Genomic DNA, 17005 nt, shown 5'->3' on the forward strand with positions numbered 1-17005 from the left:
AAAGGAAAAATGCTTTGATTTGTTTCTAACGTTTGTATACGTTTGCCATAAATTGCTAAAAAGTAGAAACGCTTGGATTTGTTTCGTAAAGTTTGTAAACGTTTGGCTTAAGTTTCTAAAAAGGTGAAACGTTTGGATTTGTTTCGAAACATTTGTAAACGTTTGGCTTAAATCGCTAAAAAGGTGAAACGTTTGGATTTGTTTTGTAATGTTTGTAAATGTATGGCTTAAATCGCTAAAAAGGGGAAACATTTGGATTTGTTTTGTAACGTTTGAAAATGTATGGCTTAAATCGCTAAAAAGGTGAAACATTTGGTTTTGTTTCGTAACGTTTGTAAACGTTTGGCTTAAATCGCTAAAAAGATGAGACGTTTGGTTATGTTTCGTGACGGTTGAATTTGTTTCGTAAAGTTTGTTTCGTAACGCTTTAAATATTTGGTTTTGTTTTGAACGTTTGTAAACATTTGCCTTAAATCGAAAAAAAGGTGAAACGTTTGGTTTTGTTTCATAATATTTGTAATTGGTTGGCTTAAATCGCTAAAAAGGTGAAACGTTTGGTTTTGCTTCGTAACATTTGTAAATGTTTCGATTTGTTTCACAACGTTTGTTTCGTAATGTTTTAAACGTTTGGTTTTGTTTCGTAACATTTGTAAACGCTAGGCATAAATAGCTAAAAAGGGAAAACGTTTTGTTTTGTTTCGTAATTATTGTAAACGTTTGGGTTTGTTTCGTAAAATTTATAAACGTTTGGGTTCAAAGGCTAAAAATGTGAATTGTTTGGATTTGTTTCGTAGCGTTTGTAAACGTCTGGCCTATATCGCTAAAATTGTGAAACGTTTGGTTTTGTTCCATAACGTTTGTAAACGTGTGACTTATATTGCTAAAAAGGTGAAACTCTTGGATTTGTTTCGTAACATTTGTAAACATTAGGCTTAAATCGCTAAAAAGGTGAAACATTTGGTTTTGTTTCGTAACGTTTGTAATCGTTTGGCTTATATCACTAAAAAGATGAAACATTTAGATTTGTTTCATAACATTTGTAAACTTTTGGCTTAAATCGCTAAAAAGGTGAAACGTTTGCATTTGTTTCGTAATGTTTGTAAGCGTTTGGCTTAAATCGCTAAAAAGATGAAACGTTTGGATTTGTTTCGCATCGTTTGTAAACGTTTTGCTTTAATCGCTAAAAAAGTGACACATTTGGATTTGTTTCGTAACCTTTCTAAACGTTTGGCTTAAATCGCTAAGAAGATGAAACGCTTTGATTTGTTTCGTAACGTTTGAATACGTTTGGCTTAAATTGCTAAAAAGTAGAAACGCTTGGATTTGTTTCGTATCTTTTGTAAACGTTTTGCTTTAATCGCTAAAAAGGTGACACATTTGGATTTGTTTCGTAACCTTTCTAAACGTTTGACTTAAATTGCCTAAAAGGTAAAACGCTTTGATTTGTTTCGTAACGTTTGTATATGTTTGGCTTAAATTGCTAAAAAGTAGAAACGATTGGATTTGTTTCGTAACGTTTGTAAACGTTTGGCTTAAATTTCTAAAAAGGTGAAACGTTTGGATTTGTTTCGAAACGTTTGTAAACGTTTGGCTTAAATCGCTAAAAAGGTGAAACGTTTAGATTTGTTTTGTAACGTTTGTAAATGTATGGCCTAAATCACTAAAAAGGTGATACATTTGGTTTTGTTTCGTAACATTTGTAAACGTTTGGCTTAAATCGCTAAAAAGATGAGACGTTTGGTTATGTTTCGTAACGTTTGAATTTGTTTCGTAAAGTTTGTTTCTTAACGTTTGTAAACATTTGGCTTAAATCACAAAAAAGGAGAAACGTTGTTTTTTTTCATAACGTTTGTAATTGGTTGGCTTAAATCGCTAAAAAGGTGAAACGTTTGATTTTGCTTCGTAACATTTGTAAACATTTCGATTTGTTTTGTAACGTTTGTTTCGTAATATTTTAAATGTTTGGTTTTGTTTCGTAACATTTGTAAACGCTACGCATAAATCGCTAAAAAGGGGAAACGTTTTGTTTTGTTTTGTAATTTTTGTAAACGTTTGGGTTTGTTTCGTAACGTTTGTAAACGTTTGGGTTCAATTGCTAAAAAGGTGAATCGTTTGGTTTTGTTCCGTAACGTTCGTAAACATTTGAATTAAATTTCTAAAAAGGTTAAACGCTTGGATTCGTTTCGTAACATTTGTAAACATTTGGCTTAAATCGCTAAAAAGGTGAAACGTTTGGTTTGTTTCGTAACGTTTGTAATCGTTTGGTTTAAATCGCTAAAAACGTGAAATGTTTGGATTTGTTTCGTAATGTTTGTAAACGTTTGGCTTAAATTGCTAAAAAAAGGTGAAATACTTGGTTTTGTTTCGAAACGTTTGTAAACATTTGGCTAAAATTGCTAAAAATGTGAAACGTTTGGATTTGTTTCGTAACGTTAGAAACGTTTGGTTTTGTTTCGTAACGTTTGTAAACGTTTGGCTTAAATCGCTAAAAAGGGGAAACGTTTGGATTTGATTCATAATGTTTGTAAACGATTGGCATAAATCGCTAAAAAGGTGAAACTCTTGGATTTGTTTCTTAACGTTTGTAAACGTTTGGCATAAATTGCTAAGAAGGTGAAACGCTTGGATTTATTTCATAACGTTTGTAAACTTTTGGCATAAATTTCTAAAAAGGTGAAACATTTGGATATGCTTCATAACCTTTGCAAACCTTTGGCTTAAATCGCTAAGAAGGTGAAACGTTTGGATGTTTTTCGTAACGTTTGGCTTAAATTGCTAAATAGATGAAACACTTGGATTGGTTTCGTAATGTTTGTAAACGTTTGGCTTACATTGCTATAAAGGTGAAACTTTTTGATTTGTTTCGTAGCGTTTGTAAACGTTTGGCTTAAATCGCTAAAAATGTGAAATGTTTGGATTTCTTTCGTATCGTTTGTAAACGTTTAGCTTAAATTGCAAAAAAGATGAAATGTTTTTATTTGTTTCGTAACGTTTGTAAACATTTGGCTTAAATCGCTAAAAAGGTGAAAAACTTGGATTTTTTTCGTAACGTTTGTAAACGTTTGGCTTAAATTCTAAATAGGTGAAACACTTTGATTTATTTTATTACATTTGTAAACATTTAGCATTGGTTTTTGTTTCATAATCTTTGTAAACGTTTGGTATAAATTGATAAAAAGATGAAACACTTGGTTTTTGTTTCATAACGTTTGTAAAGGTTTGGCTTATATTGCTAAAAATGTGAAATGTTTGGATTTGTTTCGTAACGTTTGTAAACGTTTGGCTTCAATCGCTAAAAAGGAGAAACGTTTAGATTTGTTTCGTAACGTTTGTAATTTTTTGGCATATATCGCTAAAAAGGTGAAACGTTTGGATTTGTTTCGTAATATTTGTAAACATTTGGCTTAAATTGCTAAAAAGGTGAAACGTTTTTTTTTTGTTTCATAAAGTTTGAAAATGTTCGGCTTAAATCGCTAAAAAGGTGAAACGTTTGGATTTGTTTCGTAGCGTTTGTAAACGTTTGGCTTAAATTGGGAAAAAGGTAAAACGCTTGGATTTGTTTTGTAGCGTTTGTAAACGTTTGGCTTAAATTCCTAAAAATGGGAAACGTTTGGTTTGTTTCAGAACGTTTGTTAACGATTGCCTTAAATTGCTAAAAAGATGAAACACTTGGATTTCTTTTGTAACGTTTGTAAACGTTTCGCTTAAATTGTTAAAAAGGTGAAATGCTTGGTTTTATTTCATAACGTTTGTAAAGGTTTGGCTTAAATCGCTAAAAAAGTGAAACGTTTGAATTTGTTTCTTAACATTTTAAACGTTTGGTTTTGTTTTGTAACGTTTGTAATCGTTTGGCTTAATTCGCTAAATAGGTGAAACGTTTGGATTTGATTTGTAACGTTTGTAAACATTTATTTTAAATTGCTAAAAAAGCAAAATGTTTGGATTTGTTTCGTAATGTTTGTAAACGTTTGGATTCAATCACTAAAAAGGGGAAACGTTTAGATTAGTTTGGTAACGTTTGTAAACGTTTGGCTTAAATCGCTAAATAGGTGAAACATTCGGATTCGTTTTATAACGTTTGTAAACGTTTGGCTTAAATCGCTAAAAAAGTGAAACGTTTGGATTTGTTTCGTAACGTTTGTAAACGTTTGGCGTAAATTTCTTAAAAGGTGAAACGCTTGGATTTGTTTCGTAACGTTTGTAAACGTTTGGCTTAAATCGCTAAAAATGTGAAACGCATGGATTTGTTTCCTAACGTTTGTAAACATTTGGTTTAAATCGCTAAAAAGGTGAAATATTTGGATTTGTTTCGTAACGTTTGTAAACTTTTGGCTTAAATTTCTAAAAAGGTGAAACGCTTGGATTTTTTTCGTAACGTTTGTAAACGTTTGGCTTAATTTGCTAAAAAGGTGAAACGCATGGATTTGTTTCTTAACGTTTGTAAAGGTTTGGTTTAAAACGCTAAAAAGGTGAAATGTTGGGATTTGTTTCGTACCGTTTGTAAACGTTTGCCTTAAATCTCTAAAAAGGTAAATGCTTGGATTTGTTTCGTAACATTTGTAAACGTTTGGCTTAAATTTCTAATAAAGGGAAACGCTTGGATTTGTTTCGTAACGTTTGTAAACGCTTGACTTAAATTGCTAAAAAGGTGAATAATTTGGATTTGTTTCGTAACCTTTTTAAACGTTTGGCTTAAATCGCTAAAAAGGTGAAACGTTTGCATTTGTTTCATAACGTTTATAAACGTTTATCTTAATTTGCTAAAAAGGCAAAACGCTTGTATTTGTTTCGTAACGTTTTTAAACGTTTGGCTTAAATTGCTAAAAAGGTGAAACGCTTGATTTTGTTTTGTAATGTTTGTAAACGTTTGGCGTAAATTGCTAAAAATATGAAACGTTTGGATTTGTTTCGTATAGTTTTAAACGTTTGGTTTTGTTTCATAACGTTTGTAACATTTTGCTTAAATCGATAAAAAGGGGAAACGTTTGGATTTGTTTCGTTATGTTTGTAAATTTTTTGGCTTAAATCGCTAAAAAGGTGAAACGTTTGCATTTGTTGCGTAATGTTTGTAAACGTTTGGCTTAAATCGCTAAAAAGGTGAAACGTTTGGATTTGTTTCGTATCGTTTTTAAACGTTTTCCTTTATTCGCTAAAAAGGTGACACATTTGGATTTGTTTCGTAACCTTTCTAAACGTTTGGCTTAAATCGCTAAAAAGGTGAAATGCTTTGATTTTTTTCGTGACGTTTGTATACGTTTGGCTTAAATTGCTTAAAAGGAGAAACGCTTGGATTTGTTTCGTAACGTTTGTAAACGTTTGGCTTAAATTGCTAAAAAGGTGAAACATTTGGATTTGTTTCATAGTGTTTATAAACATTTGGCTTAAATCGCTAAAAAGGGGTAACATTTGGATTTGTTACGTACCGTTTGTAAACGTTTGGCTTAAATCGCTAAAAAGGCGAAACGTTTGGATTTGTTTCGAAAAGTTTGGATTTGTTTCGTAACGTTTGTAAACGTTTAGTTTAAATTGCAAAAAAGGTGGAACGGCTTGGATTTGTTTCATAACCTTTGTAAACATTTGGCTTAAATTGCTAAAAAGGTAAAATGCTTGGTTGTGTTTCGTAACGTTTGTTCACATTTTGCTTATATCGCTAAAAAGGTCAAACGTTTGGATTTATTTCTTACGTTTGTAAATATTTGGCTTAAATCACTAAAAAGGTGAAATGTTTGGATTTGTTTCGTAACATTTGTAAACGTTTGGCCTAAATTGCTAAATAGGTGTGACACTTGAATTTGTTTCGTAACGTTTATAAACGTTTGTCTTAAATTGCTAAAAAGATAAAACACCTGTATTTGTTTCGTAACATTTGTAAACGTTTGGCTTAAATTGCTAAAAAGGTGAAACGCTTGGTTTTGTTTCGTAATGTTTGTAAACGTTTGGCTTAAATCGATAAAAACCTTAAACGTTTGGATTTTTTCCGTATAGTTTTAAACGTTTGGTTTTGCTTCTTAACGTTTGTAAACATTTGGCTTAAATCGCTAAAAAGGGGAAACATTTGGATTTGTTTCATAGCGTTTGTAAACATTTGGCTTAAATCTCTAAAAAGGTGAAACGTTTGCATTTGTTTCGTAATGTTTGTAAACGTTTGGCTTAATTCACTAAAAAGGTGAAACGTTCGGATTTGTTTCGTATCGTTTTTAAACGTTTTGTTTTAAACGCTAAAAAGGTGACTAGTTTGGATTTGTTTCGTAACCTTTCTAAACGTTTGGCTTAAATAGCTAAAAAGGTGAAACTCTTTAATTTGTTTCGTGACGTTTGTATACGTTTGGCTTAAATTGCTAAAAAGGAGAAACGCTTGGATTTGTTTTCTAACGTTTGTAAACGTTTGGCTTAAATTGCTAAAAAGGTGAAACATTTGGATTTGTTTCGTAGCATTTATAAACGTTTGGCTTGAATGGCTAAAAAGGGAAGTCGTTTGGATTTGTTTCGTATTGTTTGTAAACGTGTGGCTTAAATCGCTAAAAAGGTCAAACGTTTGGATTTTTTCGAAACGTTTGAATTTGTTTCGTAACGTTTGTAAACGTTTGGTTTAAATTGCAAAAAAGGTGGAACCGCTTGGATTCGTTTCATAACCTATATAAACATTTGGCTTAAATTGCTAAAACAGTGAAACGCTTGGTTTTGTTCCGCAACGTTTGTAAACATTTGGCTTAAATCTCTAAAAAGTTTAAACATTTGGATTTTTTTCGTAACGTTTGTAAACGTTTGGCTTGAATCTCTAAAAAGGAGAAATGTTTTTTTTCGTAACGTTTTAAACGTTTGGCTTAAATCGCTAAAATGGGGAAACGTTTGAATTTATTTCGTAACGTTTGTAAATGATTGGATAAAATAGCTAAAAAGGTAAACATTTGGTTTTGTTTCGTAATGTTTGTAAACGTTTGGCTTAAATTGCTAAAAAGGTGAAACATTTGGATTTGCTTCATCACCTTTGCAAACATTTGGATAAAATCGCTAAAAAGGTGAAACGTTTGGATGTTTTTCGTAACGTTTGGCTTAAAATGCTAAAAAGGTGAAACGTTTGAATTTGTTTCGTAACGTTTGTAAACGTTTGGCTTAAATTGCTATAAAGGTGAAACGCTTGGATTTGTTTCGTTACGTTTGTAAACGTTTGGCATAAATTGCTAAAAAAGATGAAACGCTTGGTTTTTGTTTCATAACGTTTGTAAACATTTGGCTTAAATTGATAAAAATGTGAAACATTTGGATTTGTTTCGTAACGTTTGTAAACATTTGGCTTCAATCGCTAAAAAGGAGAAACGTTTGGATTTGTTTCGTAACGTTTGTAATTTTTTGGCATATATCGCCAAAAAGGTGAAACGTTTGGATTTGTTTCGTAACGTTTGTAAACATTTAGCTTATATTGCTAAAAAGGTGAAACGTTTTGTTTTGTTTCGTAACGCTTGTAAATGTTCGGCTTAAATTGCTAAAAAGGTGAAACGTTTGGATTTGTTTCGTAACGTTTGAAAAGTTTGGTAATGTCTGTAAACTTTTTGCTTAAATCGCTAAATAGGTGAAACATTTGGATTTGTTTTTTAACGTTTGTAAATGTTTGGCTTAAATCGCTAAAAAGGTGAAACGTTTAGATTTGTTTCGTAACGTTTGTAGACATTTGGCTTAAATTTCTAACAAGGTGAAATGCTTGGATTTGTTTCGTAACGTTTGTAAACGTTTGGCTTAATTTGCTAAAAAAGTGAAACGCATGGATTTGTTTCTTAACATTTGTAAACGTTTGGTTTAAATCGCTAAAAAGGTGAAACGTTGGGATTTGTTTCGTATCGTTTGTAAACGTTTATCTTAAATTTCTAAAAAGGTGAAACGCTTGGATTTGTTACGTAACTTTTGTAAACCTTTGGCTTAATTTGCTAAAAAAGTGAAACGTTTGGATTTGTTTCGTAACGTTAGAAACGTTTGGTTTTGTTTCGTAACGTTTGTAAACGTTTGGCTTAAATCGCTAAAAAGGGGAAACGTTTGGATTTGATTCATAATGTTTGTAAACGATTGGCTTAAATCGCTAAAAAGGTGAAACTCTTGGATTTGTTTCTTAACGCTTGTAAACGTTTGGCATAAATTGCTAAGAAGGTGAAACGCTTGGATTTATTTCAAAACGTTTGTAAACTTTTGGCATAAATTTCTAAAAAGGTGAAACATTTGGATATGCTTCATAACCTTTGCAAACCTTTGGCTTAAATCGCTAAGAAGGTGAAACGTTTGGATGTTTTTCGTAACGTTTGGCTTAAATTGCTAAATAGATGAAACACTTGGATTGGTTTCGTAATGTTTGTAAACGTTTGGCTTACATTGCTATAAAGGTGAAACTTTTTGATTTGTTTCGTAGCGTTTGTAAACGTTTGGCTTAAATCGCTAAAAATGTGAAATGTTTGGATTTCTTTCGTATCGTTTGTAAACGTTTAGCTTAAATTGCAAAAAAGATGAAATGTTTTTATTTGTTTCGTAACGTTTGTAAACATTTGACTTAAATCGCTAAAAAGGTGAAAAACTTGGATTTTTTTCGTAACGTTTGTAAACGTTTGGCTTAAATTCTAAATAGGAGAAACACTTTGATTTATTTTATTACGTTTGTAAACATTTAGCATTGGTTTTTGTTTCATAATCTTTGTAAACGTTTGGTATAAATTGATAAAAAGATGAAACACTTGGTTTTTGTTTCATAACGTTTGTAAAGGTTTGGCTTATATTGCTAAAAATGTGAAATGTTTGGATTTGTTTCGTAACGTTTGTAAACGTTTGGCTTCAATCGCTAAAAAGGAGAAACGTTTAGATTTGTTTCGTAACGTTTGTAATTTTTTGGCATATATCGCTAAAAAGGTGAAACGTTTGGATTTGTTTCGTAACATTTGTAAACATTTGGCTTAAATTGCTAAAAAGGTGAAATGTTTTTTTTTGTTTCGTAACGTTTGAAAATGTTCGACTTAAATCGCTAAAAAGGTGAAACGTTCGGATTTGTTTCGTAGCGTTTGTAAACGTTTGGCTTAAATTGGGAAAAAGGTAAAACGCTTGGATTTGTTTTGTAGCATTTGTAAACGTTTGGCTTAAATTCCTAAAAATGTGAAACGTTTGGTTTGTTTCAGAACGTTTGTTAACGATTGCCTTAAATTGCTAAAAAGATTAAACACTTGGATTTCTTTTGTAACGTTTGTAAACGTTTCGCTTAAATTGTTAAAAAGGTGAAATGCTTGGTTTTATATCATAACGTTTGTAAAGGTTTGGCTTAAATCGCTAAAAAAGTGAAACGTTTGGATTTGTTTCTTAACATTTTAAACGTTTGGTTTTGTTTTGTAACTGTTTGCACCAAAATTGAAAATATGGCTAAAAGGCCATAAAAGCCCATATTCTTTTTTAAAAGATTAAATTTGGCTAAGGTTAATTTCCAAAAGTTGATTTCTAGAGGTTGATTAATTTTGACAGAAGTTGATTTCTAAAGGTTAATTTCTAGAGGTTGGCTAATTTTGACTTCAGAGGTTGATTTCCAAAGGTTGACTAATTTTGACTTCAGAGGTTGATTTTCAAAGGTTGACTAATTTTGACTTCAGAGGTTGATTTCCAAAGGTTGATTTCTAGAGGTTGACAAATTGTGACTTCAGAGGTTGATTTCCAAAGGTTGATTTCTAGAGGTCGATTTCTAAAGGATGATTTCCAAAGATTGATTTCTAGAGGTCGACTACTCCAGAAGTTAAATCAAAAGGTCGAAATCCATTTGCAGAAGGTTAAACCCAAATTTGAGATGGCCATTAAATATTAATTTAAATGGCCCATAAGCCCAAGAAGTCCATTTCAGAAGAAAAGAAGTTAAAAAGCACGTGCAGCAGAAACAGAGACACGATTGACAGTTATTGAAAGTGGGGAAGAACGTGTGCAGTTAACAGTTTTTCAAAGGATAAAGCTATAAATAAGAGAAGAACAACAAATTTGTAGCCCCCCATCAAATCCAACAAAAACCAGCCCAAAGGCAAAAACACTCAACACTTAGCATTCTCAGTTTTCTTCAATCAGTAAAGAACTTTACGATTGAACTTCTGCAATTTCTACTCAAACACTTGTATTTTCATTTCATTCAATTAGTAAACACATTTACAGTTGAATTTCTTTGTTTTAGCATTACTTGATTGGAGTACTTGTTATAAGGTTAACCAAACCCCAATCGCTCGTTTAAGAAGTTAAGTTACATTTTGGAATCCGCTTCCTGGCACGCCCGCATTTCACACGCTTGTTGTTACAAACGCAAAACGCCAGTAACAATTTTTGGCACGCCCAGTGGGACCCTAAGAGATATGGCTAGAACTCGAAGTGAAAAAGGAAAAGATGTTATTGTATCCCAGGATACAGTGGATGATCCTACTACTACAAATGTAGGACATGGAGACTATGTGGCTCACATGGTCAGAAGCATTGAAAAAGAAAATTTGCCTCTAGGAGAGGCGAGTGATGATGTGCCTCCTGGCTATGGAGAGCAACAGGCACCAACTCGGCGAAATTCTGAGCCAAGATTGGTAGAGGCTATAGACATGCTGTCAAAAGCCATGTTAGACATGAAACAGACTCAGGCTAGCTTTAACCAAGCACAAGCCGAGTTGACCAAGAAACATGAGGTAATGGATAAGAAGCAGTTCGAAATGGAACGCTATTTGGCAGAATTGATAGTTGCTGTCAAAGTGTCATCTCATGGTGGTGATGTACCAGAGGCTGTTAATACGGCCAAACAAGATCCTAACGGACACGGGGGGCAGTCATCTGGAGGAATCCAGGAGATTGGAAGCGCTAGTCATGTGCCAATCTCAAACTCACCCTCTGAAGAAAGGTATGTACCTCCTCACAAAAGAGATGAACCTGCTCATTTTAATTCATTTAAAACTAATAATCAAACTGGCCGGAATTCTAGGCCGTTTAATGCAGGTGCTAATCATCCTCCCATGGAGGATCCAGAGGTTAACCAAAATTACACTCAACCTCTGGGCACTGGGGGCAATTATTTTCCCCAGGAGAGGAACCAACCTCTACCACACCAACCTCCAGCACGGCCAATTGACATGGAGGCAGTGAGAGAGGTCGTCCAAGAGTTGTATGGTCCAGGTCTGAGACAAGTAGACCGACCTCAATTCCACAAACCATATCCAGACTATATTGACAGGGAAAATCCTTATCCTAGAGGATATAAGATCCCAAATTTTTCATTATTTTCTGGAGAGGATGGCCACTCCACTATTGAACATGTTGCTAAATTTACTATTCAGTGTGGGGTTTTGGCCAACCTTGACAATATTGCCAATTTTAAGTTACGTTTGTTCCCTAATTCCTTAACAGGTACGGCTTTTACATGGTATGCCACCTTACCAAGGAACTCAGTGTTAACATGGGCAGAGATGGAAAGGTTGTTCCACACCCAGTTCTACCGGGCCGAGCCGGAGATTTGTATTGCTGAGTTATCCAGAATTTCTCAAAGGTCGGGAGAGGATGCCGACATGTATATCCACCGCTTCAAAAAGATGAGGAGCAGGTGTAAGATTGTCCTCCCAGAAAATGAGTATGTGAAAATGGCTCAGAGGGGCTTAGACATTGAGCTCCGGAAAAAATTTCAAGGGATGGAATTCAGGGACTTTTATGAGTTAGCTGCCAAAGTCTCTGAATATGAGGAACTCCTAAGAGAAGAAAGCCACCAGAAGAAGGTGGCATGGGAACCTACTATCAGGAGGTGGGAGCATATGAAACCGCAGTAGCCGACCTTACGGCCACCGGTTCATGCACCTGCCCTATGTTGATTAAGAAGGCACCTGATGGCTGGAAGAAACAACAACATTCAAATGCCCAACCTCTATACACTTTTGAGGTATCAAAAACAAAAGAAATTTTCGATTTTCTGTTGAAAGAGAAGTTCATCACTCTGCCTCCTGATCATAAAATGCCTTCAAAGGAGGAATTGAAAGGCAGAGAATATCGCAAGTTCCACAACTCCTGGAACCACTCAACCAATTCTTGTTGGGGGTTCAAAAATATTATACAGGATAGGATTTCCAAGGGAGTTTTAAAATTCCCAGATAAGAAAGAGGCACTTGTAATAGACGAGGATCCTTTCCCAGCAGTGGCGTCTGTGAATGCCAGTGATCTTTCAGACCTTGACTTGAGGTTGTTGTTGGACATAAAGAGAAAGCTCAGGATAAGAGAACAAAATGATCAAAGAGTTGAAAGAGAGAGGAGATCAGGGGTGAAGCGAGATTACAGAGGAGAGAGGAGGCAGGTATCTGGTTCTAGAAACTCTAATAATTTTGTTTCTACTAACCGTCCTCCTTTGAAAAAGCAAAACAGGGCCTCTTACTATCAAAGAAGGCCAGAAAGGCATGTCTTCCCGGAGAGGCGATCCTTCGTGTGGAAGAGGGAGGAACAGCCAAAAGCTCCTTTGACACCTAGGGAGGAAAAGCCAAAAGCTCCTTTGGCACTTAGAGAAAAACAGCCAGAGGTTCCTTCTACCTTTGAAAACCGAAGAAAAGAACAAAGATTTTTGGTACCACCATTGGTATCTCCTAGTCCAAGGTGGCATACCAATTATCACAAGAAGTTTCCGCCTCCACTAACAAGAACTCAGAAGAGGAGGCGCCAGAGGTTGAGGGCTGCTGCAAGAAACGAGTGGCAGTCCAGACACTTGGAAAATCCTAGAAAAGTTGTTGAGGAAAAGGGGTCAAAGAAGATCTTAATTGAGAAGGAGCAATCTGGAAGCCAAAAATCTTCAGAGGCAGTGGAAGTGAAAAATAAAACTTCGCACGTGCCTTCGAAGAAGGAAATTTTAGACATGGAGTTAGAAGCTTTTCTTGAAGGATAATTTGCAGGAGATGGCATGAACTTAGATGATCTCCTAGAAGACGACATGGAGTTGGATGATCTCGTGGATGAGGAAATCCTAAAGGAGGGCATGAGACTAAATGACCTCTTGAAAGAGGATACTGATGATACTCCACCAGTTAAGGAAAGCGGCAAATTTCAGAGGAGATCTCTAGAAAATGGCGACTCAGAATCAGACACAGAAGGCGATAAGAAGAGATACATCAGAGTGGGTGAAATTGTGATTCCCCTCACTTGCAATGCTTTCTCCTTAATTCTTTCAAGTGATTTCAAAGGTCCTGACAACTCTGAGGAAGTAGAAGAAATTCAGAGAGAGGAGGTATCCAAAACTCCAAAAGATGAGTGTCGCAGCCAGGTCACCATACAAGAAGCTGCAAATGGTGGACCAAAGAGGGTGATTTTTGACAAACCTGCAGAGGCAATGACCAAAAATATCAAGCCTTTGTACATAAAGGCTTACTTCAATGGCATACCAACCTCCAGAGTCTTGATTGATAATGGTTCTGCGGTGAATATTATGCCATTCAACATGCTACAACCTCTGGGAAAAACTACAGAAGATCTCATCTCTACAGAGGTTAGTGTGTCTGCCTTTACTGGAGAACTCACGAAAACTATTGGTGTTCTCCCAGTAGAGGTAACTATAGGGAGCAAAACTTCCCTATCGGCGTTCTTTGTTGTAAATTCATCAGCCAGCTACCAAGCTCTTTAGGGACGAGATTGGATTCATGCCAATTGGTGCGTTCCTTCATCCTTACACCAGTTTCTGCTCTTTTGGAAGGGAAATGAGGTGGAGGTGGTATGGGCAGACACAAAGCCATTTACCACTGCCACCAACATGGTGGAAGCTCGTTATTATGACTCATGTGTTGGCCCCATCCAATTTACTAGGAAAAGTAAAAAAGGGCTGAAGAAAGAGAAATCCGACAAACCTCTGAAAATGCATGAAGAGGTCAAAAGAAAAGCAACTGAGATACTTGGATCAACGGCTATTATTCCATACAGCAAGCCGTGTTCCTCCATCACCATTGAAGAAATTAATGATTAAGCTCACCTCTAGTGAGTTTGCAACAGCTGCATCTGCTATCTTAAAAGAACGTATGCAGTACATTATGGAAGGAATTATGGAGGAAAACAACTTGGCAGAGGTTCTAGATGCTGAAGTAGTTTATGAAGAAGAAGAAGTTTCTGAAGATCATGAGATTGGCTTGGAGGAGCTAGAACAAGCACCTCCTTGGATAGATGATGAAGCCATCCATGTTAGAGAGGAGTTAGAAGAAGTGAATCTTGGAACCTCTCAGGAACCTCAGGTAACTTTTGTTAGTAAAAACCTAGAGGTTGGTTTAAAAACAAAATTAACTGTACTCTTGCAGGAATACAAGGATTGCTTTGCATGGCAATATTCTGATATGCCAGGGTTAAGCAGGACATTGGTAGAACATCGGCTTCCTATTAAGCCCGAGTTTCAGCCATACCGCCAACCTCCAAGAAGAGTGTCAAAAGAAGTTGAATTAAAGGTAAAAGAAGAAATTAAAAAATTGTGTAAAGCAGGCTTTATTAGGCATGCTAAATATAGTAATTGGTTGAAAAATGTTGTTCCAGTGGTTAAAAAGAATGGAAAACTTTTAGGGACTTAAATGAAGCAACTCCTAAAGATATTTATGTCATGCCAATTGCTGACACTCTTATTGATGCTACAGCTAATCATTCTCTTTTGTCTTTTATGGATTGTTTTGCTGGATATAACCAGATTATGGTGGCTAAAGAAGACATCTCCAAAACGGCATTTAGATGTCCAGGATCTATTGGGACATTGAATGGGTGGTCATGCCGTTTGGTTTACGTAATGCTGGTGCGACATATCAGAGGGCTATGAATGCCATCTTCCACGACCTCTTAGGAAAAACAATGGAGGTTTATATTGATGATGTTGTTGTAAAATCAAAACTAACAAAAGATCATTTGAAAAATCTAGAGGAAGCATTTAGGAGGATGAGAGTTCACTGTTTAAAACTCAATCCTCTAAAATGCGCCTTTGGTGTAAAAGATGGAAATTTTTTGGGGTTTTTGGTCCATGAAAGAGGCATTGAAGTGGACCAAAACAAAACCAAAGCTGTTCGAGAAGCTAAACCGCCTAGAAATAAAACAGAACTTCAGAGGTTTTTTGGGCAGGTTAATTACTTAAGGAGATTTATATCTAATCTTGCAGGAAAAACAAAAGTGTTCTCAGAATTGTTGAAATTAAAAAAGGAGGATGTCTTCAGATGGGAAACCATCCATCAAGAGGCTTTTAATGAAATTAAAGATTATCTAATGAAGCCTCCTGTATTGATGCCTCCCAAAAAGGGTATACCTCTGAGGTTGTACATTTCAGCAGCTGAAGGTTCAATTGGGTGTCTGCTAGCCCAGAGCAACCAAGATGGACATGAACATGCTATTTATTATTTGAGTCGTTCGATGACATCTACAGAGTTAATAGAGAGTTTTGAAGAGGTTGAATTAGTACATGTTCCTAGAGAGGAAAATTGGGAGGCCGATGAATTATCACAGCTAGCATCTGGCCTACGTCTGTCGGAGGAGTTAACCCACCGACTAGTAATGGTACAAAGAAAAACTCACCCTTCAATTTTTAAAAGAGGAGTACAACTAGATATTTTCAATATTGATGATAACTTAGTACAGGATTGGAGGAGAGATATTAAAAAGTACCTGGAGAATCCTAGCAAGAAGATGATGTATAAAATAAGAGTGAGAGCTGTTAACTACGTGCTCATAGAAGATGTTTTATACAGAAGAGGATTCGACAACCTATTGCTAAGATGCCTTGGAACTACAGAGGCACTAGAGGTCATGAAACAAACTCATGAAGGAGTTTGTGGAGCACATCAATCTGGAGTGAAAATGAGATGGCTGATCCGAAGACATGGTTACTTCTGGCCATCTATCCTAAAAGATTGCATGACTTTTGCAAAGGGTTGTCAATCGTGCCAAAGGTATGGAAAAATACAAAGACTTCCAGCTGCTGAGTTGAAGTCTGTCATCAAACCATGGCCATTTAGAGGTTGGGCCATAGATTTGATGGGTAAAATATATCCTCCATCTTCTAAAAATCACAGTTTCATAATTGTAGCTACTGATTAATTTACCAAATGGGTAGTCGCTAAGCCATTGGTAAAAGCAGAGCAAAAAGATGTTATTAAATTTATTAAAGAGGAAATTATCCATCAATTTGGAATTCCACAATCAGTAACTACTGACCATGGCACAATGTTCACTGGTAAGAAGATGCAAGAATTTGCCACTGATTATGGAATAAAATTATTGACCTCTACATCTTATTATGCTAGGCCAATGGCCAAGCTGAATCTTCTAATAAAACTATCATCAATATAGTTCAAAAGATGTTGGAAGAAAATCCAAGGGATTGGCATCGAATTTTATCAGAAGCACTAGAGGCATATCGCACCTCTAGGCGAAATGCTACTGGAGTAAGTCCATTTATGCTAACCTATGGTCATGATGCAATGTTACCCATAGAGGTGGTGGTGAGGTCGTTGAGAGTAGCTAAGCAGAATCATTTGACTCCAGAAGATTACAATGAAACCATGATGATGGAGTTAGAAAATTTAGAAGAAGGGAGACTTCAGGCTTTAAACAATATGATTATACAGAAAAAGAAAGTCTCCAGAAGCTACAACAAGAAAGTTAGACCTAAGACATTTCAAGAGGATGAGCTAGTATGGAAGTTGATCTTACCCCCTGGTACTAAAGACAGAGAATATGGGAAATGGTCTACTAATTGGGAAGGGCCATTCTTAGTCCACAAGGTGATGAAGGGGAATGCATACTAGCTATAAAGTCTAGAGGGTGAGCCTCATAAAAAATTTATTAATGGAAAGTACTTGAAGAAATACACTCCCACCATCTGGGAGAAATACAACTTAGAAATGACTTAATGGCTTTTAGCCATACATGTACTGCAGATTATGTAACTTGTTTTAGCAATATCAGTACATGAGTTGTAACATTGTGGCTTTTAGCCAAGTGTATTATCATATTTTTAGGAGTTTGGCTATTTTGGCTAAACCTGTACTTT

General features: G+C 35.4%; 1 protein-coding gene across 1 annotated transcript; it reads left to right on the plus strand.

Moving 5' to 3' along the window:
• Positions 1–16168: 16168 nt before the first annotated feature.
• Positions 16169–16760, plus strand: LOC126668088 (uncharacterized). The gene is made up of 2 exons (XM_050361307.1): positions 16169–16186; positions 16257–16760. The coding sequence occupies exons 1-2, from the start codon at positions 16169–16171 to the stop codon at positions 16758–16760; spliced, it is 522 nt and encodes a 173-aa protein (XP_050217264.1).
• The last annotated feature ends 245 nt before the right edge of the window (positions 16761–17005 follow it).

The sequence above is a fragment of the Mercurialis annua genome, linkage group LG1-X, assembly GCF_937616625.2.
Source record: "Mercurialis annua linkage group LG1-X, ddMerAnnu1.2, whole genome shotgun sequence".
NCBI lineage: Eukaryota > Viridiplantae > Streptophyta > Magnoliopsida > Malpighiales > Euphorbiaceae > Mercurialis > Mercurialis annua.